The sequence below is a fragment of the Rana temporaria genome, chromosome 5 (assembly GCF_905171775.1).
Source record: "Rana temporaria chromosome 5, aRanTem1.1, whole genome shotgun sequence".
Lineage (NCBI taxonomy): Eukaryota > Metazoa > Chordata > Amphibia > Anura > Ranidae > Rana > Rana temporaria.
The window spans coordinates 358,263,985-358,286,501 of NC_053493.1; the positions used below are offsets into that span (position 1 = coordinate 358,263,985).

Sequence of the window (22,517 nt, forward strand, 5' to 3'; positions counted from 1 at the left end):
GCCAGTGACCCCCCTGCCTTTATGTAGTAATTGGGGGGATTTCAGAGATCCCTCTCCCGATCCCCCAGGATCATTTGTATTCTGCTGCAGTGAGTCGGCTCTGCACACACACTGTCAGTCTGTCCCGCCCCCCCTCTCCATCATCCACCTATCCCCATTATCTCCGCACTTGGCAACCTCACTTCAAAGAGCCGCCTGGGGAGGGGCGGAGGCATCGTCGCATCACTAGCCACTCAGAACATAGCGGGGCGTGTCCCGGCTGACAGGCGGGTTCTGCCATTGGCGGGGAGGAGGGTGTGGTGAACGGGCCGCGTTCCACTTCCCATTCCACAACGTAGAAGCCTGTGAAGGACAATCGTTGGCTGTGACGTCACGGAGCTTTACGCCGCTGAGCGGAAGAAAGGGAGGGCGGCCGCGGCAGGCAGAGTGCTGGCGGCGGCTGTACCGAGCAGTGACCGGGCTTCGGTGAGGGGCCGCAGGTAGTGAGTGTCTGTGCGTCTCTCTGCTGCTGCTATCTCTTGTGTGTCTCCCATGTCGGGCTGTCCCTCTGTCTCTCCTGCGCTGCTCTGTCCTGGATGTTGGCAGCTTGTTGTGACGGGAGAATGTGTGTGTGCCCCGGGCCCAGGCGGATCGGTATGTATCCTCCTCCAGTCACAGCTCTCTCTCAGGGGAGGGACGGGGTGGTTGTACTCCGGGCTGGCGGGGTCACCTCACCTTTACATCAAAATAGCTTTAAATAAAGTTAGATAATGTCCTTCCTTGCTGTAGGCCCTTTATATAAGAAACCTGACTGAAAAAACTCCCAGTGGTGGTATCCTGGCCTGTTGCTAAGGTGTTGCTAAGACGCTCCCAGCCACTGCTGCCCCTCCCCCCTCCCATCACAGGAGTGCCTCTTCAATCCCTGCACCTGTGTGGTCCACTATCTCCTCCATTGCAGCATCACTGAGCTCAGAGCTACTGCAACAGGGGAGAGAGAGCACATGTAAGGGGGTTATCAATTGGCGCAGAGTGACTTGGCAACAAGGCGGGATGGGATGATGCCACCTTTGGGAGTTTTTTTAGCCAAGCTTCCAGAGGTAGGTAAATGACCTAAAACAAGGGCATCATTGCACCTTGCTCAGAGTGGCACGGTTTGCATTTATCTACAGAGGTTCCTTATCTGCCTAGGCCGTTTTGTGGAAAAGGTGAACTATCCCTTTAACACTGGAGGAAATTCTGAACTACGCTGTACTGCAAGGGTTAAATTCTGTATCTTATCCACTATGACAGCAACACAGGGAAGGGTGTGCGGACTTAACCTCTTCACGACCACGCTATGGACCAAATAATGGCTAGAGCGCGGCCGCACATTGCTGGGAGGGCGTCTATTGACGTCGTCCCCTGATCACTGCCGCGGCGTGCGGGAAGTGTGATCTGTGATCGCTGCTCATCCTCACTAAGGATGGGCTCCAGCGTGTTCGCATGGTACACGTACAGAGGCCGCCAGGAAGTCTGCACGGCGCTGCGCTAATCACAGCCAGGGAGACCTTTCCCGATCTCTGCAGCCGAGCATCAGGGCAATGTCTCCCTGGCTGTGATTACCGCAGCGCCGTGCAGACTTCCTGGCGGGCTCTGCACGTGTTGCATGCGAACACGCCAGAGCTCATCCTTACTCCTCACGCTGACAGCCAGGGAGACATTTCCCGATCTCTGCAGCCGAGCATCGGGACAATGTCTCCCTGGCTGTGATTAGCACAGCGCCGTGCACACTTCCTGGCGGGCTCTGCACGTGTAGCATGCGAACACGCCAGAGCTCATCCTTAGGCTGCATTCACACCTTGGCGTACCTAATCGCGGCGTTTTGTCCCGCGAATTGCGGCGACAAATTGCGGCATTTTGTACCGCGATTTGCGGCGACAAAACGCCGCAATTGTGAATGCAGCTTACCCCCAGGTCCACATCTCCTATGCCGAACGCCGCCTGAAAAAAGGGTCCGGGACTTGTTTTCAGGCGGCAGGCGTTCGGCGTGGAGATGTGAACCATCTCCATAGAGGGCAATGTAAAATCATCCCTCCAGCGTCTTAGGGGCTGCTGCAGCATCGTTCTTCAGGCGTATATACGCCTTGGTGTGAACAGAGCCTTACTCCTCACGCTGACAGCGCAAGAGGAGAGCCAGTAAGTGGCAATCCACATGGGGAACGTCTGATGATCAGGGCCCTGTTCATTTGTGTCCTGATGATCAGCGTACATCAGGGAAGGAGAAAAATGACTTGCTTACAAAATTTTATAATAGAAACTAAGGCTTTTTTTTATTTTTCCCCCAAAAAATGATTTTATTTTTTTCATAAGTAAAACACCCAGTTGCGATTTAATACCACCAAAAGAAAGCTCTGTCTCAAATAATGATCCATTTTGTTTGGGTACAGTGCTGTGCGATTGTCATTCAAAGTGCGAACGCACTGAAAACTGGCCTGGGCAGGAAGTAGCTAAAAGTGGCCAGTAGGAAAGCGGTTAACACTAATGCCGCGTACACACGATTGGAATTTCCGACAAAAAAAGTTCTATGTGAGCTTTTGGTCGGAAATTCCGACAGTGTGTGGGCTCCATCAACCTTTTCTGTCGCAATTTCCGACAGCAAAAATTTGAGAGCTGGTTCTCAGATTTTCCGACGGGAAAAGTTCTTGTCGGAAATTCCGATCGTCTGTATGCAATTCCAACGCGCAAGAAAACTACGTATGCTCGGAATCATTGAACTTAATTTTTCTCGGCTCGTGGTAGTGTTGTACGTCACCACGTTCATGACGGTCGGAATTTTGTGTGACTGTGTGTATGCAACACAAGTTTGAGCCAACCTTCCGTTGGAAAAAAAATCCACGGTTTTCTTGTCGGGATTTCCGATCGTGTGTATGCGGCTTAAGGATGAACTCCGGTGTGTTCAAACACCCCATGTGCGGAGCCCTCAAGGAAGTCGGTGCCACGCCAATCACAGGCACTAAGACGTTTCCCGATCTCTGCAGCTGTGCATCGGGACAATGGGGGTTATTTACTAAAGGCAAATCCACTTTGCACTACAAATGCAAACTAAAAGTGCAAAGTGCACTGAAAGTGCAGTCGCTGTAGATCTGAGGGGGACATGCAAGGAAAATAAAAAACAGCATTTTAGCTTGCACATGATTGGATGATAAAATCAGCAGAGCTTCCCCCTCATTTCAGATCTACCCCTCAGATTTACAGCGACTGCACTTCCAAGTGCACTTGCAGTGCAAAGTGTGTTTGCCTTTCGTAAATTACCCCCTGTGTCCCACTGCCTGTGATTAGCGCAGCGTCTTCCTGGCGGGCTCTGCACGTGGGGTGTGTGAACAAGCCGAAGCTCATCCTTGGTTAACACTCAGCTGCTAAAGTGTGTGTGTGTGTGTGTGTGTGTGTGTGTGTGTGTGTGTGTGTGTGTGTGTGTGTGTGTGTGTGTGTAATAAAAAAAATATATATATATATAATTTGAAAGCTGTCTCGGCTCATCCTGCCCAAAAACATAAAAGTGGTCCACTGTATGTCTTAAATTGGCAAACAATTTTATTAGATAGCCCACAAAGGTATGACTAAAACCCTTTCACACTGACCGTTAGCGCTAAAGTGCTGTCCGTTTTAGCGCCGTTTTTTGGCCACTAGTGGGATGCTATTAACACCAAAAGGGGTTAAAAACTCCCTTCTTGCAGCGCTTTTAAATCGATTTTCAGATGCCTTGAAAGCGCTGCTTTCAATGGGCAGGGGGTTTGGGAGTGCTAAATACAGTAAATGCAGCGCTCCCAACCCACCTCAAAGATGCTGCTTGCAGGACTTTTCCTAACGTCCTGCATGCGCACTGCCCCTGTTTGAAAAGTCAGACTGGAATGAATGGGAATGCGTTTTTCAGGCACTTAGCAGAGGCTAGTTCCAGTGCTAAAGCTTCTGGAAACCACCCCAGTGTGAGAGGGGTTTAACAGACACAAATGGTAATAAAAACAAGTCCAGTCCACCTCTTCCAGACCCATAAATAAGACCAGGATGACAGCGGCATGTGGCAATTGTGCAAAGATAAATCTAGTATAGAGGGTTAGACCCTCCAGTCCACAAAACCTCTTAAAGCGGAGTTCCACCCAAAAGTGGAACTTCTGCTTAATCCACTCCTCGCCCCCTTACATGCCACATTTGGCATGCAATTTTTTTTTGGGGGGAGTGGGGGCTTCAGGAGGAGTGGGACTTCCTGTCCCACTTCCGCCGAGGGGCTGCTAAGGCTAATAAGCCTAATCGCCTTTCTGCAGCCCCTTCCTGTAGGCGATCGCCTGGGACACGTGACAGGTCCCAGGTGATCGCTTGTCCAATTGCATGGCTCCACTGGTGCATGCGCAGTGACGCTCACGCATGCGCAGTGGGTGCAAGGCCGTGAAGCCGAAAGCGGTCACGGCTGGGTGCCCACACTTGGAATGAAGACGCCGGCCGGAGAGGCGGGGAGAGGAGCGGAGAGGGGTGGGGGGTGAGGGTCCCGAAAAGCGGAGGTTCACTTTTGGGTCAGGTTTCTGTGATGTAAAAAAAAAGGGACATTTCAGAACTTTATCCACCTTTTTAATGTGACATATAAACTGTACAACTCAGTTAAACAACAAACTGAAATATTTTAGGGGAGGTAATAATAAAATAATATGGTTGCATAAGTGTGCACACCTTTAAACTAATACTTTGTTGAAGCACTGTTTGATTTTATTACAGCACTCAGTCTTTTTGGGTTTGAGTCTATCAGCATGGCACATCTTGACTTCACTCTTACAATCTGACAGATTTGGAGCGTTTTTGTGAGGGCATCGCCTGTGCACAGCCGTCTTCAGATCAGCCCACAGTTTTTCAATGGGATTCAGGTCTGGTCTCTGGCCGGGTAATTCCAAAACTTTAGGCCGGGTTCACACAGTTGCTGCATGCAGCGCACAGCAGGGGTCCAGTGTGTGCTGGTCGCACTGCAGAGATATGTGAACCGGCTCCATAGAGAGCCAGTCACATTCTCCTGCTATGTGAATTGAATGTGGAGAAATGTGTGTTCAATTCACATAAGTGTGATTTGGATGTATGCTTTGGGTTGTTGTCATGCTCAAAGGTGAATTTCCTCTTAATGTTCGGCTTTCTAGCAGAAGCCTGAAGGTTTTGTGCCAATATTGACTGGTATTTGAAACTTCATAATTCCCTCTACCTTGACTAAGGCCCCTGTTCCAGCTGAAGGAAAAACGGCCCCAAAACGTGATGCTGCCACCACCATGCTTCACGGTGGGTATGGTGTTCTTTTGGTTTACTCCAGTCACAGTAATCATCATACTAAGAACAGCTTTCCTCACGATGTGCTGCCAATCATAATGTCCCCCGGCCAGAGGGTAAGTGAAAAAAGTATTCAAACAGGCAAAAAGTAGGGGATCCCCCCTAAAAGACAGCAGTGAAGCATAGAAACAATTTTAATCTTGCATATTCAGTGTCTGGAGGCAAAACCAAAGAAATAAAAAGTAAAAATAACTTGCTCAAGACTCACTCCCCCTCCTCCTGCGCTTGGCGTTGTAGAGATTGTTCGTTTCTATCCAGCCATGACATGGCCTTCTTTGCAGACTCAAAGAATTGGGCTTGACCCTGCACCACCACCCGGAGCTTCGCTGGGTAGAGCATAGCATATGGGAGTTGTATACGTCGCAGTCGCCTCTTTACATCAAGGAATTTAGCCCGGCGCCTTTGTACTTCCTGCGAAAAATCTGGGTAAAATGACACCCGGACGCCATTATGTTGGATGTTCGCTCGCTCCCGAGCCTGACGCAGCACCGCTTCCCTGTCCCGGTAGTGGAGTAGTTTTGCCAGGATGGATCTAGGGGGGCCCCCCTGCTGCGGTGGGCGCGAAGGTACTCGGTGGGCCCTTTCCACTGCAAAAAATGGTGACAACGTATTTTTGCCAAAAAGTTCAATCAGCCAGTTCTCCACAAACATGGTGGGGTCTTTACCTTCCACCCTCTCCGGCAGCCCTACTATACGGACATTATTGCGTCTCAGACGGTTCTCCATGTCTTCCACGCGGTCATAAGCGTCTCTAGCCATCTGCAGGGCAGCTCTAGTGTCTTGGGCCATGGGCTGCAACTGATCCTCCACCTCACTGACTCAGCTTTCCACTGCAGTAGTACGTTCACAAATCTTTTGCATATCCTGCCTTAGTAATCCAAACTGCTCCTTCAAAGTGTCCACAGATGCAGTACATTTATTAACTGCTTTAAGTATGTCTGCCAGCGTGGGTTGCACAGTATTCTCAGCTTGTGCGTCTGAGGCCTGCTCGTCCTCCGGTCCCGGGCCTGCTCCTTCTCTATCCTCCTCCTCCCCCCAGTAAAGTGGGACACTTTCGCCCTGTGCTGCAGGCCTTGACTGGTGCGCGGCACCCGATCGGGACGGCTGTTCTGGCCCCCCCGTTCCAGACATCTTTTTGGCGTAGTAGAGCATGTCCCTGGGGGGGTCTTTTCCCTGGGTCTTGGCAGGCTTACCGTGTTTGGGGCCTGTTTTGTCCGCTCCACGAGGCGTCCCTCTTACAGTTGGCGCGGCGGCGCCATCTTGGGCCTCCATCCCCGCGATCTCCGCCTGTCCTTTGCGGGTCTTTCCCCTGGTGCACAACGCTGGTGGTGGTACCGCTGTGGTCCCGGGAGTGCTGGCTTCCAGCATATGGCGGTCTCGAACCGGAATAACGGCCGGGGGAGGATCAATACCGGATCAGCACTGGGAGCTGTGAGAGATGCGTCCTCTCACATGCCTGTCCTGGCCACGCCCCATGGTGTTCTTTTGGTGATGTCAAATATATCTTTTGGAATTGTGGCCAAACAGTTTAACCTTGGTTTCATCAGATCATAACGAATTTTCCCACATTTTGCCGCTTTTGGAAGACTTCAGATGTGCCAGGCTTGGATATTTTTCTTTGTTAAAAAAAAAAAAATCTTCCGTCTTGCTACTCTCCCTTACAGCCCAGACATATGTAGAATACGGGAGATTGTTGTCGCATGTACCACACAGCCAATACTTGCCAGATATTCTTGCAGCTTCCTTCTACTTGTAGAGCTGTTTCACACCACAATTTCTGTGTTCCTGATGTGGTTTTGATCCATTCGGTGCGTTTTTTTTTATTTAATTTTTTTATTTATATTTTTTATTCCAATTGAGGACATGTTTGTTGCATTTTTAGTTTTTTTATTTTTGTGTTTTGTCACATTCCAGATGCAGTCCTTATAAAAATAATGCAGCATGTTCTACTTATGTAGCTCTTGCAGAGCTGCGAATGCTGCCGTTATGTGACACCTATGACTATTATTGTACAGGATTTTTATAGCACCAACAGTTTCCACAGCGCTTTACAGAATGAAGTGAGACACACTGTTGCAATACAATGCTAGAGTTCAGAGGGCTCTAGTTGTGAGAGCTTTCAAACTAAATGGGAGGAGCAAGTGATACAAAATGAATTAAATAAGTAAAATAAAAAAGTTGTTGGGCAGGCCATAGATGGTGTGAATTTCTTTCTTGCAACTTGTTGCAGGAAAGAAATTTACATGATTCCCCCATTAACACAGGCAGTGCTGACAGGGGAATTGGCAAATGTCTTTTCCCAGTGGGGGGAAACCATCCCCCACCAGGAAATGCTGCAGCCATGTGGGTGGAGCCCCACACAGCCTGCTTTTAAAAAAAAAAAAGTGACAGCTAGTTCAGGGAACTTCACCCTGTCTTGCTGTCACAGGGAGAGAGGAGGCCAGGGAGTACATGTTCCCAAAGGTAAAATTATCCTTTAAAGTGGATGTAAACCCCCCCCCCCCAATTTTTTAAATTAAGGCTTGCACTTTGTACAGTATAGGATTTTATGTCATCTGTGCTCAGTCTTGCCACAGTTAATCCAGCTCTGAGAAATCCTCTTATCAAAAATTTTTTTTTTTTTTTCAGTAAGATAAAAACTGACACACCGAGAAATAGGAGTTGGTTCTTCCCCCTTGTTTTGAGTGACAGGTGATTTACGTATCTCATACAGTAGCCTGAGAGACATTCTGTGTACTTCAGATCCCCTCCTCCTTTCTTCTCCAGCTCTCCCAGGATTGGCTGCTCCACACCCCAGCATGATTGGTCATGCTGAAGTCATGTGGTTACTTTTTAGGGTTTTGACTGGATGTTGGTGATCATAGCAGAAGTTCAGTGTAAGAAATACACAGGAGAAAATGCATGTTGACAAGGGGAGTGTAGAGGTGGGCAGAGAGTCTACTGACATCACGACTCCACCCACCGAGCTCCGGACAACAGACCCACCCACAGAATCTGCAGTTTTTCGGGTCTCGTACCAGACAGGGGGGAGACATTTGACAGGTAAGGCTCCATGTACATGGGATACTTTTACAACTGCTTGTAAATGATTAAACTTGACAGTAGCCCACGTTTACACCGTCCGTTTTGCTGTGTTTGCGGTTTTAGAAGCGTTTCAATAATAAAAAAAAAATGGGCAAAAATGAAAAATGCTGCTTACCGCTTTTAGCCACGTTTGGCGTTTGAAACGTGGAAATGTTCTGCGTCTGAACCCATTTTTTTTGCTTTCAAAGAAACGCAATAAACGAGACTGTGTACATGGTCACATAGGATAACTTTGAGTTCAGGGGCAGTTGGGGGGGGGGGGGGGGGGGGAAGTGTCCAACTGCCTCTGAACGTTATGTTTTAGCAGCGTCCCGTGTACATGGGCCTAAGGATACATGCAGGAGGTGTGTATAGCCTTGTAGATGACCACTATGGCAGTAGTTTGGAAAGGATGAAATTGGGGTTACATCCACTTTTAAGGAGAAGCAGAAGTTTTTTTTGTTTTTTTTTATGGCTGTAATTCTCCTGTGGGTCACAGGAGTGCACTTCGTCGTTTGCTCACATAAAGTCTGCTGCCGGCTGACCTCACTCAGCCGGTCCAGGCTCTGCAGGGATTCTGACAATAATGTCGGGATTTGACCACATTCCTGACGGGATGGCTGGTTCAGCCTCTCAGCAGGCCACAGGGATCCAAATACAGATCGCTGATTTAGAGACGTGGCAGTTTAGATGCTTGCAACATCTAGGCCAGTTCTGATACCGTGGGCATTGCTTTTCTAGCATGACAGCATTCCAAAGCTGGCACAATGTGGCCTAGAGTCGCACATTCCCAGGATGTCAGTGCTTATCTAATGCCTGGCAGCCAATCCGGGACAACAAAGAACATTCTGATAGTGCAGAAAGGAGATCATCTCCAGGGTACTTAGATGGCTGTGTATTGCAAGCACTTCAGTTTTATACATTGGCTCTGCATTAGATTCCTGAATGCAGTACATGGCAAACACGGGTTTCTCAATTATTTTACTATATGAATAAAATGCACATATTTGTAGAAATCACTGTGACGTGCAAACCATTGCCTTGAAAATTGAATTTGTTCTCATTGTATGTTCTAGGGATGCAGCAGATTTAAAGCTTTTGTTAACCCAAAAAGAAAAATACAGATCCTGTTCCCTTAAAGCATGTTATATAGTGCTTGTTCTGTGTCATATGGACCCCCGTATCACCTGAAATACCTGGCTGATCCGGCCTAGCTATGCCCTCCCCTCTGCAAACAGACCACAATAATCATGGCTGCTGAGCCCCTGACATCATGGTCTGTTTGCGTGCCTTTGCCATCTGCAGCCTGCTCTCCTGTGTCCTCCTCACCCCCCCCCTCTGCTCGTACAATGTGCCCCTCCACTCGTGCTGCTCTACATGCGCTCATATCTTCTATTACATCATCCAATCCTCACTGCGCCATTATAAGAAGTTTCCCTGTGTTCTGTAAATCGGGGTTTGACAAATTTGCTTGGAATCTAGGAGCTAGCTAAAAAAGTTAGGAGCCAGAAAACGCGCCCCGTCCCGACGAGCTTGCGCGCAGAAGCGAACACATACGTGAGCAGCGCCCGCATATGTAAACGGTGTTCAAACCACACATGTGAAGTATCGCCGCGATCGCTGGAGCGAGATCAATAATTCTAGCTCTAGACCTCTGGAGATTTTAAAGGGTAAAAGTTTGTCGCCATTCCACGAGCGGACGCAATTTTGAAGCGTGGCATGTTGGGTATTGATTTACTCGGCGTAACATTATCTTTCACAATATAAAAAAAAAAAAAAATTGGGATAACTTTTACTTTTGTCTTTTATTTTTTTTTATTAAAAAAAAGTATTTTTTTTCCCAAAAAAAAGTGCGCTTGTAACACCGCTGCGCAAATACGGTGTGACAGTATTGCAACAACTGCCATTTTTTTTCTCTAGGGTGTTAAAATAAAAAATTATATATAATTTTTGAGGGTTCTAATTAGAGGGAAGGAGATGGCAGTGAAAACAGTGTAAAAACACATTAGAACTGCTGTTTTACTTGTAATGCCAAGGCCACAACCAGATGGCGCCGGGTCACAGATGGAAGCTTGGGCCTTCACAAGGCGGCGGCCTCGGGGGAGGTGGGGGCGCACGGAGACACAGGGTTGGTAATTGAGGGCCTTGTAGGCCGCAAAGCCGCGGCCTCAGTTACCGACGGGCGCCAGGTCACAATTTCTTGTCGCAATTGCGACCGGGCGCCCGGATTTTGTCGAGCCCTGGTGTAGTTAGTTCTAGTTAACTTGTAAAAACCGAATTGTACCTAATTGAAGAAGGTACTTTGTAGATGTGCACTCTAGTGGCATAGAAAATCATTCATGAGGTGGTTTTTAGTAGGTTTGTGGTTTAGTCCTTTAGTTTTTGCTTGTCTTGTTTGCAGTAAAGTATACATTTTTTTTTTTTTTTTTTTTTTTTTTTTCTCGTTCTGCAAGGGCACAAAAAACAATTGTTCTCTATGTACCCTGTTTACATCAAAACACTGGTATTGCGTACAGATTTTTTTTTTCTGCGCAGGAATCTGCAACATGTATGCAGTTTTCTGCACATAACTGACACGCATGAAAACTTATGTAAACTCCTGTCTTTGCAAGTGAAATCTGCCAGGGTTCTCCCACCAGTTGTCATGCACGTATGGTGTGAACGAGCCTTAAAACATTCCTTGGAAATAGGCAGGACTCCAGATACAAATTCCTAATAGGCGTAATTCATACCAGGGTGGATTTGATTTAAATTGCTAGTAAAAAGACTTGATTTAAATAATTTTTAAAGAGCTACTGTCATCTCTGTCCCGCAGCTGTTCCTTTTCCTGACCCGCTGTTGACTCACCGATAGTCCCATTCACTTTAATGGGATGGCTGGTGATGCGGCAGTGACACAACAAGGTGAGGGACGTGGCGGCATCAGGTGAGTGGATGCCTCCTGATGGATCTGAAATGACAGGTGCTCTTTAAATGTGAGAACTTATTCTTGCTGATAATTAGAATCTTTAATATTTTGCAAACAAACCCTATAATGCCGCGTACACACGATCGGAAATTCCGACAAAAGCCTGATGTGAGCTTTTGGTCAGAACTTCTGACTGTGTGTAGGCTCCAACGGAATGTTTGTCGGGAAAAGTTCTGATCGGAAATTCCGATTGTCTGTATGCAATTTCGACGGAGAAAAATTCTACGCATGCTCTGAATCAAGTGGGCGCATGCTCGGAAGCATTGAATTTAATTTTTCTCGGCTTGTCGTAGTGTTGTATGTCACCGCATTCTTGACGGTCAGAATTTGGTGCGACCGTGTGTATGCAAGACATGTTTGAGCCAAAATTCCGTCTGAAAAAAATCCACGGTTTTCTTGACGGAATTTCCTCAGTTTAGGCCGATACGATTATCGATTGGTTTGCGCAAAATTGATAGAGTTTACAAAATAGGGGATAGTTTTTTTGCATTTTTATTAATTTTTTTTTTTTTTTTTTTTTTTTACTACTATTGGCGGCGCTCAGCCTTTTTTTTTTTTTTTTTTTTTTTTTGTGACTGCGACATTATGGCGGACAATTTTGACACATTTTTGGGACCATTGTCATTTTCACAGCAAAAAATGCATTTAAATTGCATTCTTTATTGTGAAAATGACAGTTGCAGTTTGGGAGTTAACCACAGGGGGCGCTGTAGGAGTTAGGGTTCACCTAGTGTGTGTTTACAACTGTAGGGGGGGTGTGGCTGTAGGACTGACGTCATCGATCGAGTCTCCCTATAAAAAGGATCACTCGATCGATACGCCGCCATGTTTACACACGGCTCTCCCCGTTCTTCAGCTCCGGGGAGCGATCGCGACGGAGCGGCTATAAACGAATAGCCGCGCCGTCTTCCCGGATCACTCCCCGCGGGAATCCGCACGCAGCGGGGGGGGACCCGATCGGACCCCCCCACCCGCTAGAAGGCAAGGACGTATATATACGCCCTTCTGCCTGTCCGTGCCATTTTGCGGACGTAAATAGTCGTGCGGCGGGCGTTAAGTGGTTAAACGGACACCATAGTTTGTAGTGTACATAGATTTGCAAAACAATGGGATAAAGGAATATTCCTGAACTTTGAACTTTGTTTTATCTTATGGTTCAATTTAACCACTTAAGGGCCGCCCAGCGCCGATATACGTCGGCAGAATGGCACGGCTGGGCACAAGCACGTACCTGTACGTCCTCTTTAAGTGCCCAGCCGTGGGTCGCGAGCGCCCGCGGCCCGGTCCGAAGCTACGGGACCCGCGGACCTGATCGCCGCCGGAGTCCCCCGATCGGTCACAGGAGCTGAAGAACAGGGAGAGGTGTGTGTAAACACGCTTTCACCGTTCTTCACAGTGGCACTGTCATTGATTGTCTGTTCCCTGATTTAGGGAAAGGCGATCAATGATGTCACACGTCCAGCCCCACCCCCTTAGTTAGAAACACATATGAGGTCACACTTGACCCCTTCAGCGCCCCCCTAGTGGTTTAACTCTCAAACTGCAATTGTCATTTTCACAGTATTCAGTGCATTTTTATAGCACTTTTTGCTGTGAAAATGACAATGGTCCCAAAAAAGTGTCAAAATTGTCCGATGTGTCCGCCATAATGTCGCAGTCACGAAAAAAATCGCTGCCATTAGTAGTAAAAAAAAAAATTATTAATAAAAATGCAATAAAACTTTGTTAACTCAACAAACAACCAATCAATAAACGCTTAATAGGTAGAAAAATAAGTATTGGCCTAAACTGAGGAAAATAAATGTGTGTTTTTTTAATTTATTTCTTTTATATATTTTTGGGGGATATTTATTATAGTAAAAAATATTGCATTTTTTTTTTCAAAATTGTCGCTCTTTCTGTTTATAGCGCAAAAACTAAAAAACGCAGAAGTGATCAAATACCACCAAAGAAAGCTCTATTTGTGGGAAAATACACCAATTTTGTTTGGGAGCCACGTCGCACGACCGCGCAATTGTCAGTTAAAGCGACCGCAGTGCCAAATCGCAAAAAGGGGCCTGGTCCTTGCATATTGATCTGGATCTTAAGTAGTTACTTTTTTTTTTTTTTTTTAATGATTGATTTTATATCCACCCTGATGCATACGTTTCTGTTTGCTGGAGACTACAGCTAACACTGTACTCTTGGGAAGGCTTGTACCATCACTTGGATCCATTTTATGATGACAAATAGGGGTTTTAGCATCATGGTGATTTATTAATAAACTCAAATGTGATGCCAACAAAATGTCATCCTATTCTTGCTGCCCTTACCTCAAGTTGGTTGGCAGCATGGATTGTAATATTCACAACCTACAGACCTGTGAACCTCTCCAGCAAGCTTTAGTTACGTAGTCTAAAAATACATGTAGATGCTTCTTCACAGGGCAGTCAGTTCATTCCTCCCTGCTGGTCTTGCATGTGACAGAGAAGCCCCATGTATGTCTTGCGTTTCTTAAAGGTTTTTCTTCAGGCATTGAAACCTGATGCCAGAAATGCATAGTTTTCTCCTTGTACTTTTACTATTTTTGTTTTTAGTAGATGCATGTCATTGTTTGGTGCGTCAGTGATGGGTTTGTGTAGATGGAACATAATTCTGCATCTTGTTGCTGTACTTTAGGCTAATGTTCAGCTTATTGTATCCTGCTGGGTTTAGAATGCTCTTGTATAGCAAAGTTCTGTCGCCATTATTCTATGAATTCTTATATGGTGGAACCTTGAATTGCGAGTAACACGGTTAACGAGTGTTTCGCAATACGAGCACTGTTTTTTTTTTTCAAAGTCGTAACTCGGTTTGCAGTGTGCAGTACAGAGTTTGGCCTGAGGTGGGGGGGGGGGGTGCCAGAAATGCTCGGAAAGACACGGAAATTCTCTGTTCCCAAGCCTTTCCGAGGTTTGTCAAGGTCAGCCCCTTGAGCCTTACCAGCTGTTTTCGAGGCTCTCCAGCGCCCCCCAACCTCTGGCCGCATGCGGTATTGCATGCCATTGAAGTCAATGCGGAACAAATTTTCGTTTCCATTGACTTCAATGGAGAAACTCGCTTTTGGCATGCGAGTACTTGATTACGAGCATTCTCCTGGAACAGATTATGCTCATAATCCGAGGTTCCACTGTAATGCAATTTATTGTTTGTAACATTTTTAAGCTGCCATGTACAAAGTTCCAGCACAGACCTGTCCCTTGGGCAGTTTTATATGATTTGAGTGTATTTCAAGTAGGGTCGATTATCGGTGCGGCCGATATTCACAAAAAATTACTAGTTAAAAAAAAAAAATTAATAAAAATGCCATAAAACTTCCCCTATTTTATAGACGCTATAACTTTTGTGCAAACCAATCAAACGCTTATTGCGATTTATTTATTTAATTTTTTTACCAAAAATATATAGAATACGCATCGGCCTAAACTGAGGATAGGTCGTACTGGGCACTCATGGGTGGCACTGGTGCTACACTGTACCCAAACAGAATTTTTATAATTTTGTTCCCACAAATGGCGCTTTCTTTTGGTGGTATTTGATTACCTCCTGTGGTTTTTTTATTTTTTGCTAAACAAATAAAAAAAGGCAACATTTTGAAAACTTTTTTTCTTTTTCTGTTATAAAGTTTTGTGAATAAGTATGTTTTCTCCTTCACTGATAAGGCGACACTGACAATGGGCACTGATGGGCATCCCTGGAGGGAATGGTGGTCATTGTGCCTGGGCACTGATTTGCATTTCCCTGGTGGTCTAGGGGGGCCTACCTGGTGCTCCAGTGTGGTGGCCATCCTGGTGGGTCCTGGGAGGGCATCCGAGGGGGGGCTGCGCTGAAAAACTATCAGCACAGACCCCCCCCCCCCCCATGTCAGGAGAGCAGCCACTCGCATCTGTCAGACACGAGTGAGGAAAACCCGATCAACGGCTCCTCCTGTTTACACCGTGATCAGCCGTGATTGGACACGGCTGATCACATGGTAAAGAGCCTCTGTTGGAGGCTCTTTATTGAGATCGGTGTGTCAGATTGACCACCCTACCGATCGCCGCAATGCATGCCCCCCCCCCCGCACGTGCGGCGGCTGTTATCCTGACTGGATGTTATATAACGTCCAGCAGGATAACCCAACTACCGCTCGGCCATCATTCTGCTATAGGCTGGGCCAGAAGTGGTTAAAGGACAGTGTAAAAATAATTATAAATCTACAGAATATTGGCAATCGGCCTGAAAGGCAGCCAAAAATCGGTATCGTATCAGCCCTGAAAAAATATCTGTCGATCCCTAATTTTAAGTATTCAGATGCTCCACTTGTGTACTGTATGTGTCTTTTATTACTGTTTCTGCTTATTCACTTTGCAGCCTGCCTTTCCTTTTTATATTATCTTGCATAAGTGATATATTTATTTATTAAAACGTATATATGGCTCAAAAGATGATTTTTTCTTTTCTTTTTTTTTTTTTTTTAGTTTAGAAAAGTTGCTAGACTAATCTCACGGATAGCAGAGTAGGGTAGTAAAATACCAAGAAGGTTGGGGATGGTAAAAACTGGCAGTCCCCCACCTCTTTAGGTGGAAAAGGCAGCCAGATGGGTTGTATGCATGCCAAGGCTATTATGCTTTGCGTGGCAACAATTTTATATCCTCTGTTGCGTTCAGGCAGTACCGCTGCTAAACATGGTGAACGCAAGTTAACATGGCCATGCTGCAACCACAAGACAAACACGAGTCTCCGATTCAAAAACCCAGATCGACTGTCAGAAGGCAAAAACAGGTATTTAGGCGGCGGCTGCATTGCCACCTGGAGGCTGTGCCTGCACTGCCATCTTACACTGGGGGGGGGACCCTGAGAAGGCAAATGTAAAGTGCACTTACCATCAGGCTGTTCTTTCCTCATTACGACTCTCCTGAAACTTCTAACAGCAGGGCACCAGGATCATCGGGAGACGGGTATAAGGCCATGGGGGCTGCCATCAGGAAGATGGATGTATGCCACAGCAGTGGAGCAGTTATTTGAATCTGTCAGATGGAATGCCTGGCAAAAAGTGTCTTGGGAGAACTCCTTTATAGGTTAACTGGGGTGAGAGGATTGCTTGAGAGGTCTTATGATGGGTAAAAAACTGTTTCTGTATGTCTATGAGAAATATATAGTTTTGCAGGCAAATATGGACTTCAACACATATATGGTCTATAAAATAGCTTTTTATTCGTGAATGTGTTTATTCAATTGTAATAAGTTGTGCCTCAATGGGTGCAGCGCTAAAACATCCCCTGAGGGATATGTAATGCATTCAATATATAAAGTGCAAAATGTGTTCTTGTATAAATCAAACTATACGATAAATGTTAACATTGCAATGTTGTCTATATAATGTCCTTATAAAAATCAATGGTGAAAAAATCATGCCAATCAATTGTATGTGCATAGATGGGCAAAGTAAATAGCAGGTAAAAAACAAGACTCGCCAGATCAAATGGACCCCTTGGCAGTACTGCATGTGGGTCAATCAGGCTTGTTGGTGAGCAGAGTGATGAGATGCCACTTCAAAAACAAATCTTCCTTTTGTAACCAAATTCGGACTTTCACTGGCATGATTTTATTTTTTGTTCATCGATTTGATTTAATTTTTAGAAGGGCACTAAATGGACAACATCTGCACATTGCACTTTAACATTTTATCATATTGTTTGATTTATATAAAAACACATTTTGCATATTGCATTTTATTTTTATATTTATTGAATGCATTCTATATCCCTCAGGGGATACTTTATATTTAGCTCCGCACTTATTTTGATTTTAGTCTGATTATTCACATGTTTAGGAAGTGTGTTTAGTACGGGCAGCTTTAAGTAGAGTAACATAGCAGCTCACAAGGTTTCACATATTTATGGGGCACTCTCTGTTAGGCTGCTTTCACACTGAGGCGATTTGCAAGCGCTATTGCGCTAAAAATAGCGCCTGCAACGCGCCCTGAAAGAGACGCTCATTTATATCCAGTGTGAAAGCCTGAGGGCTTTCACATTGGAGCGTTGCGCTGGCAGGGCGGTAAAAAAAGTCGCGCTAGCCGCATCTTTGATTCACGGTAGGATCTGTAAATATACCGCTCCTACAGCGCCCCTGCCCATTAAAAGCGGTGTTTTTGTCGGTGGGTTTAACTCTTTTTGCCTGCTAGCAGGGGTTAAAACCGCACCACTAGCGGCCGAAAAACGAGGCAAAAACTACGATAAAGTGCCGCTAAAAATAGCGGCGCTTTACCACCAGCGCATGAAGCGCCTCAGTGTGAAAGTACCCTTGCATGGATAATAATTCAGCGATGGCAAAAGGCTGATACTTAAAACCTGATGCTTAAAACCTATCATGTAACATGCATACAAATGTTCTCAACATGTTTTGCAGAAATATCCGCTTCTTCAGGAGTATTAGAGAGCAAACAAACTTATCTATAGGTAGATGACAATTCTAACCGGAAAAACTAACCTAAGATAAAGACAATATATGCAAGCATGGCGATCCATAAGGACTTTACAGATTCCTAACCCACCCAAGGAGCAGCAAGATGAGTAGGCGCCTGGAGGTCATGTTCCTATAAATGAGTGAGTTTGCTCTGTAATACTCCTGATGAAGCGGATATTTCCGTGAAACATGTCAGATTTGTATTCATGTTACATGATAGGTTTTAAGTATCAGCCTTTTGCCATCACTGCATTATTATTCATGTAATAGAGCGCCCCTTTGTGGCACAACTTTTATTCATGAATGTGTTTTTACTCAATTGTTGTCTTAGACTTTTTATAGACCATATATGTGTTGATGTTCTTGTATAGTACCATTAAAGTCCATATTTGCCTCCCAAACGATGGCTTTCTCAATTGATTTTAGGATGTGGGTACTTGCGGTATATACTCGAGTATAAGCCGAGGCGTCTAATTTTACCACAAAAAAATTTGAAAACGTATTGACTCGAGTATAAGCCTAGGGTGTCCATCTGCAAACCTCACTGTGCCCATGCCTAGACTGACAATTAACATGGGAGTCTACGGAAGGGGTGCACAGCTTTGAAAAATCGGTGCTCCCCGGCCGTAGGTCCCCCGGCCAACAAACGTTGCACAATTGTAGAGGAACAGTGGGGCTACAAGTGTGCCAAGTTTGGGGTCGAGGGGACCTACAGCCGGCCGGTACCGGGTCCCCAAATCCAGGAGATCAGGCGCAAAAAGGGTGACCTGAGTATAAGCCGAGGGAGGCATTTTCAGCACAAAAAAATGTGCTGAAAAGTCGGCTTATACTCGCGTATATACGGTATATTGTGATATATTTGTTGGCACACATCTTGTAGTTTCTGTATGTCTCCTTGCTGCGTATATACAGTAGCTGTTTAAATAGAGTTGCCCTTTATAAGTAGAACAGATGTGCTGCATGGACTTGACTTCTTTGGCTTGTGCTAGAAAATCTAATGTGCGATTTGGTTTTGAAAAGCATAGCAAGCAGTATATGCTTTCACACTATTAAACATTTAAAACCTTTCTTTCCTTTTTTTTCTTTCTGTGCATTTGTACTGCAAAAAGCTGATGTTTGTATTTATTTTTTTCTTTCTTTCTTTCTACCTTTTCAGGTTTTCCAGGCAGAAGCTGTTCTCCATCATTATTACTTGAGGCAATGTCTGTTCCTTCACAGCTCCTCTTTCCTCTCATAAGGAACTGTGAGATTGGCAGAATATGCAGTTCCATGTGTTACTGCCATCACAAGCCTCTCTGCTGTCGGTCTGCTTACCAGTCTGTGAAGCCCAGCCGATGCTTAGCAGATGGAAAGTTTGCTTCAACATTTTGCAGGCCCAACTTGCATTGTGCCCAACTGAGGAGATATGTAACGACACCACAGAGATTTTACTTGACTCCCCCTCAGGTCAATAGCATATTGAAAGCCAATGAATATAGTTTCAAAGTGCCAGAATTCGACGGTAAGAATATCAGTTCTGTCCTCGGTTTTGACAGTAATCAGTTACCGGCGAATGCTCCAATTGAAGACCGTAGAAGTGCTGCCACGTGTTTACAGACCAGAGGCATGCTTCTTGGTGTGTTTGATGGTCATGCTGGTTGTGCATGCGCTCAGGCAGTCAGTGAGAGACTGTTCTACTATATTGCTGTTTCATTGCTACCTCATGAAACTCTGCTTGAGATTGAACATGCTGTAGAAAGTGGTCGGGCTCTCTTGCCAATTTTGCAGTGGCACAAGCATCCAAATGATTACTTTAGCAAAGAGGCTTCCAAACTCTACTTCAATAGTTTACGAACCTATTGGCAAGAACTGATTGATCTTAATTCAGGTGAAAGCACCGATGTCAAGGAGGCACTAATAAATTCCTTCAAGAGACTTGACAATGACTTGTCGTTAGAAGCTCAAGTAGGGGATCCTAACTCCTTTTTGAACTACTGGGTCTTACGAGTGGCCTTTTCAGGAGCTACTGCATGTGTGGCCCATGTGGATGGCGTAAACTTGCATGTGGCAAACACAGGAGATAGCCGAGCCTTGCTTGGTGTCCAAGAGGAAGATGGCTCTTGGTCTGCTGTAACCATGTCCTATGACCATAATGCTCAAAATGATTCAGAGGTGAAACGCCTTAGGACAGAGCATCCGAAGGAAGAGAAGAGTGTTGTGAAACAAGACCGACTTTTAGGATTGCTCATGCCTTTTAGAGCTTTTGGAGATGTCAAATTTAAATGGAGCATCGACCTGCAGAAACGTGTAGTCGAATCGGGTCCTGACCAACTGAATGATAATGAATACACAAAATTCATCCCTCCCAACTACCACACTCCACCATACTTAACTGCAGAACCGGAAGTCATATATCACAAATTACGGCCGAAGGACAAGTTCCTTATTCTAGCCACGGATGGTCTTTGGGAGACCATGCACAGACAGGATGTCGTGAAAATTGTAGGAGAGTACCTAACTGGTGTTCACCATCAGCAGCCCATAGCAGTAGGAGGCTACAAAGTTACTCTGGGACAGATGCAGGGCCTTCTTGTGGATAGAAGGGCCAGAATATCTTCGGTGTTTGAAGATCAAAATGCAGCTACACACCTTATACGACATGCAGTGGGCAATAACGAGTTTGGGAGTGTTGACCATGAGCGATTGTCCAAAATGCTTAGTCTTCCAGAAGAATTGGCACGGATGTACAGAGATGATATCACAATCATAGTGGTGCCATTTAATTCTCATGTAATTGGAGCACATCAAAGCGTGTAAACCTACAAAGTTGAGCCTCTCTAGTTCAAACATGCAAAAAATGACTATTCAAAGCCAACCCATGGGAAGAAGTCTCATCTTGCCCCTTTCTAATATCATATCATTATTTTTTTTTTATTTTTTTACTAAGTTTACTTCATTTTGTGGTTCAGGATTGCCTGCATACTATGCACCTTACTGTGTTGAAGGTTAACGTTGAGATGTACAAGGAATAATCGTATTGACGTTTGACACTAGATTTGATTATTTCCTAATGTACAGAGGCCACCCCCAAACAAAGCATACTGAGGGCGATTTACACATGGTACATTTTCACCAAAGGCTATGTTCATTCAATGTACCCAGTTGAATTTGTGTTTTGAGTGTGTGGTGTGTTTTTTTTTTTTTTTTTCTTTTTTTTCCTGAGCCTGATTGGGTATTTTACACTGAACACATTAGGTGTTCTGGCTCTAGAGCATTCACTTGTTGGGTATGTACATCCGTTTACCTGTGCTGTTAACTTGTAGTGTGCTTGGCCATTTAATGTGCTTCTTTTAAGAGTGCCCTAGGATCCCCAAAACCCATAGTGCTCTATCATGCAAAGACCCACTTCAGCCCAGAAGTCTAAGGTTCATAGTCCAACTGAGACTACCAACAGGATCAGTTCATATAACAGCTACATCTAATCAGCACTCATAATTGCAGTTTATGTATATTCCCTAAACATAATGTTTCCAGGTTGTGGCATAAAATGTTGGATTGTTTTGATTTATTTGCTTATCAATGCATGAAGTTATCTTCTACTGTTTGCACTTTCGTCTGTAGTGGACCCCTTTTATGTGTAGAGTATCATGGAATCAGGTGGGTGAACACACATTCTCTTCTAGAGCAGTCATAATGCCCTGTGAAGCTCATATTTCAGCTCATTCTTGTCTACCTTTGTCATAACTGGTTTCAGGCATGGTAGTAGTTTGGGAGGCAATTCACTCAACCGCTCCTTACAGTGTGACAAATCTATTTTTCTCCTAAGCACCAGGTAGGCATACAATGAATCTGGCAGACACAGCTCAGCATTGGGCATGCCTACAAGGTTCCAGATGTTTTTTTTCACAGGTTCCATTAGTCATGGTGAATGGAGCTGTGATTTATTCTTACTATGAATAGGAACACTTGCTGCACTTGGCAAGCAAGGAGTTGTATTCTTTGACCTTCAATGTGTGTCATTTCCTTTGCTGCGTATAAATTACAGCTCTATCACAGTTGCAAATGGAAGATAATTTGCATAGAAATGCAGGATGAGGGGCTTATTCTGCCTGATCACCTATCTGAGGAAAAAAAAGCCAGAATTTGCATATTTTATGTGGGAGTGTGAACGAATTATGAGTACACAAGTCTTCATGTACACTGGACGTTTAAAAAAACATCTCCTGAACGATTTAACTTGACAGGTGGTTAACAATGTTTAACCACTTATGTCAACATAATGGCATGGCTGGGCACAAGGGCGTATATGTACGTCCCCTTTTAAGAACCCAGCCGCCAGCACGCTTGAGACCCAGTCCAAAGCTCCGTGATCGCAAGCGGGACCCGATCGCCGCTGGTGTCCCGCCATCGGTTCACAGGAGCTGAAGATCGTGGAGAGGTGAGTGTTAACAACCCTTCCCCGTTCTTTGTGGCTTGTCACTGATCGTCTGTTCCCTGTCATAGGAACGACGATCAGTAACGTCACACATCCAGCCACGCCCCCTACAGTAAGAAACACAATAGGACTCAGCCCCTTTAGCGCACCTAGTGGTTAACCCCTTCACTGTCATTTTCACAGTAATCAATGCATTTTCGTAGCACTTTTCGCTGTGAAAATGACAATGGTCCCAAAAATGTGTCAAGTGTCTGTGTCCGCCATAATGTCGCAGTCATGAAAAAAATCACTG

At 45.3% G+C, this 22,517-nt stretch overlaps 1 protein-coding gene across 4 annotated transcripts; it reads left to right on the top strand.

Moving 5' to 3' along the window:
• The first annotated feature begins 304 nt into the window (after positions 1–304).
• PDP1 (pyruvate dehydrogenase phosphatase catalytic subunit 1) lies at positions 305–21,403 on the top strand. 4 transcript variants are annotated; one of them, XM_040354666.1, is made up of 2 exons: positions 305–482; positions 18,968–21,403. In XM_040354666.1, the coding sequence occupies exon 2, from the start codon at positions 19,012–19,014 to the stop codon at positions 20,605–20,607; it is 1,596 nt and encodes a 531-aa protein (XP_040210600.1). In that variant the 5' UTR covers positions 305–482; positions 18,968–19,011; the 3' UTR covers positions 20,608–21,403. The 4 variants fall into 4 exon arrangements, with proteins under 4 accessions (XP_040210600.1, XP_040210599.1, XP_040210601.1 ...); XM_040354665.1 differs by having other exon boundaries at positions 305–479; XM_040354667.1 differs by having other exon boundaries at positions 305–465.
• The last annotated feature ends 1,114 nt before the right edge of the window (positions 21,404–22,517 follow it).

What these genes read in the sequence shown, in the direction of transcription:
- PDP1 (XM_040354664.1), top strand. Translation starts at nt 576, where the DNA reads ATGTTGGCAGCTTGTTGTGACGGGAGAATGTGTGTGTGCCCCGGGCCC. An exon ending in CCCCGGGCCCAGGCGGATCG is followed by an intron (nt 634 to 18,967) that starts GTATGTATCCTC and finishes CTACCTTTTCAG; the next exon opens with GTTTTCCAGGCAGAAGCTGT.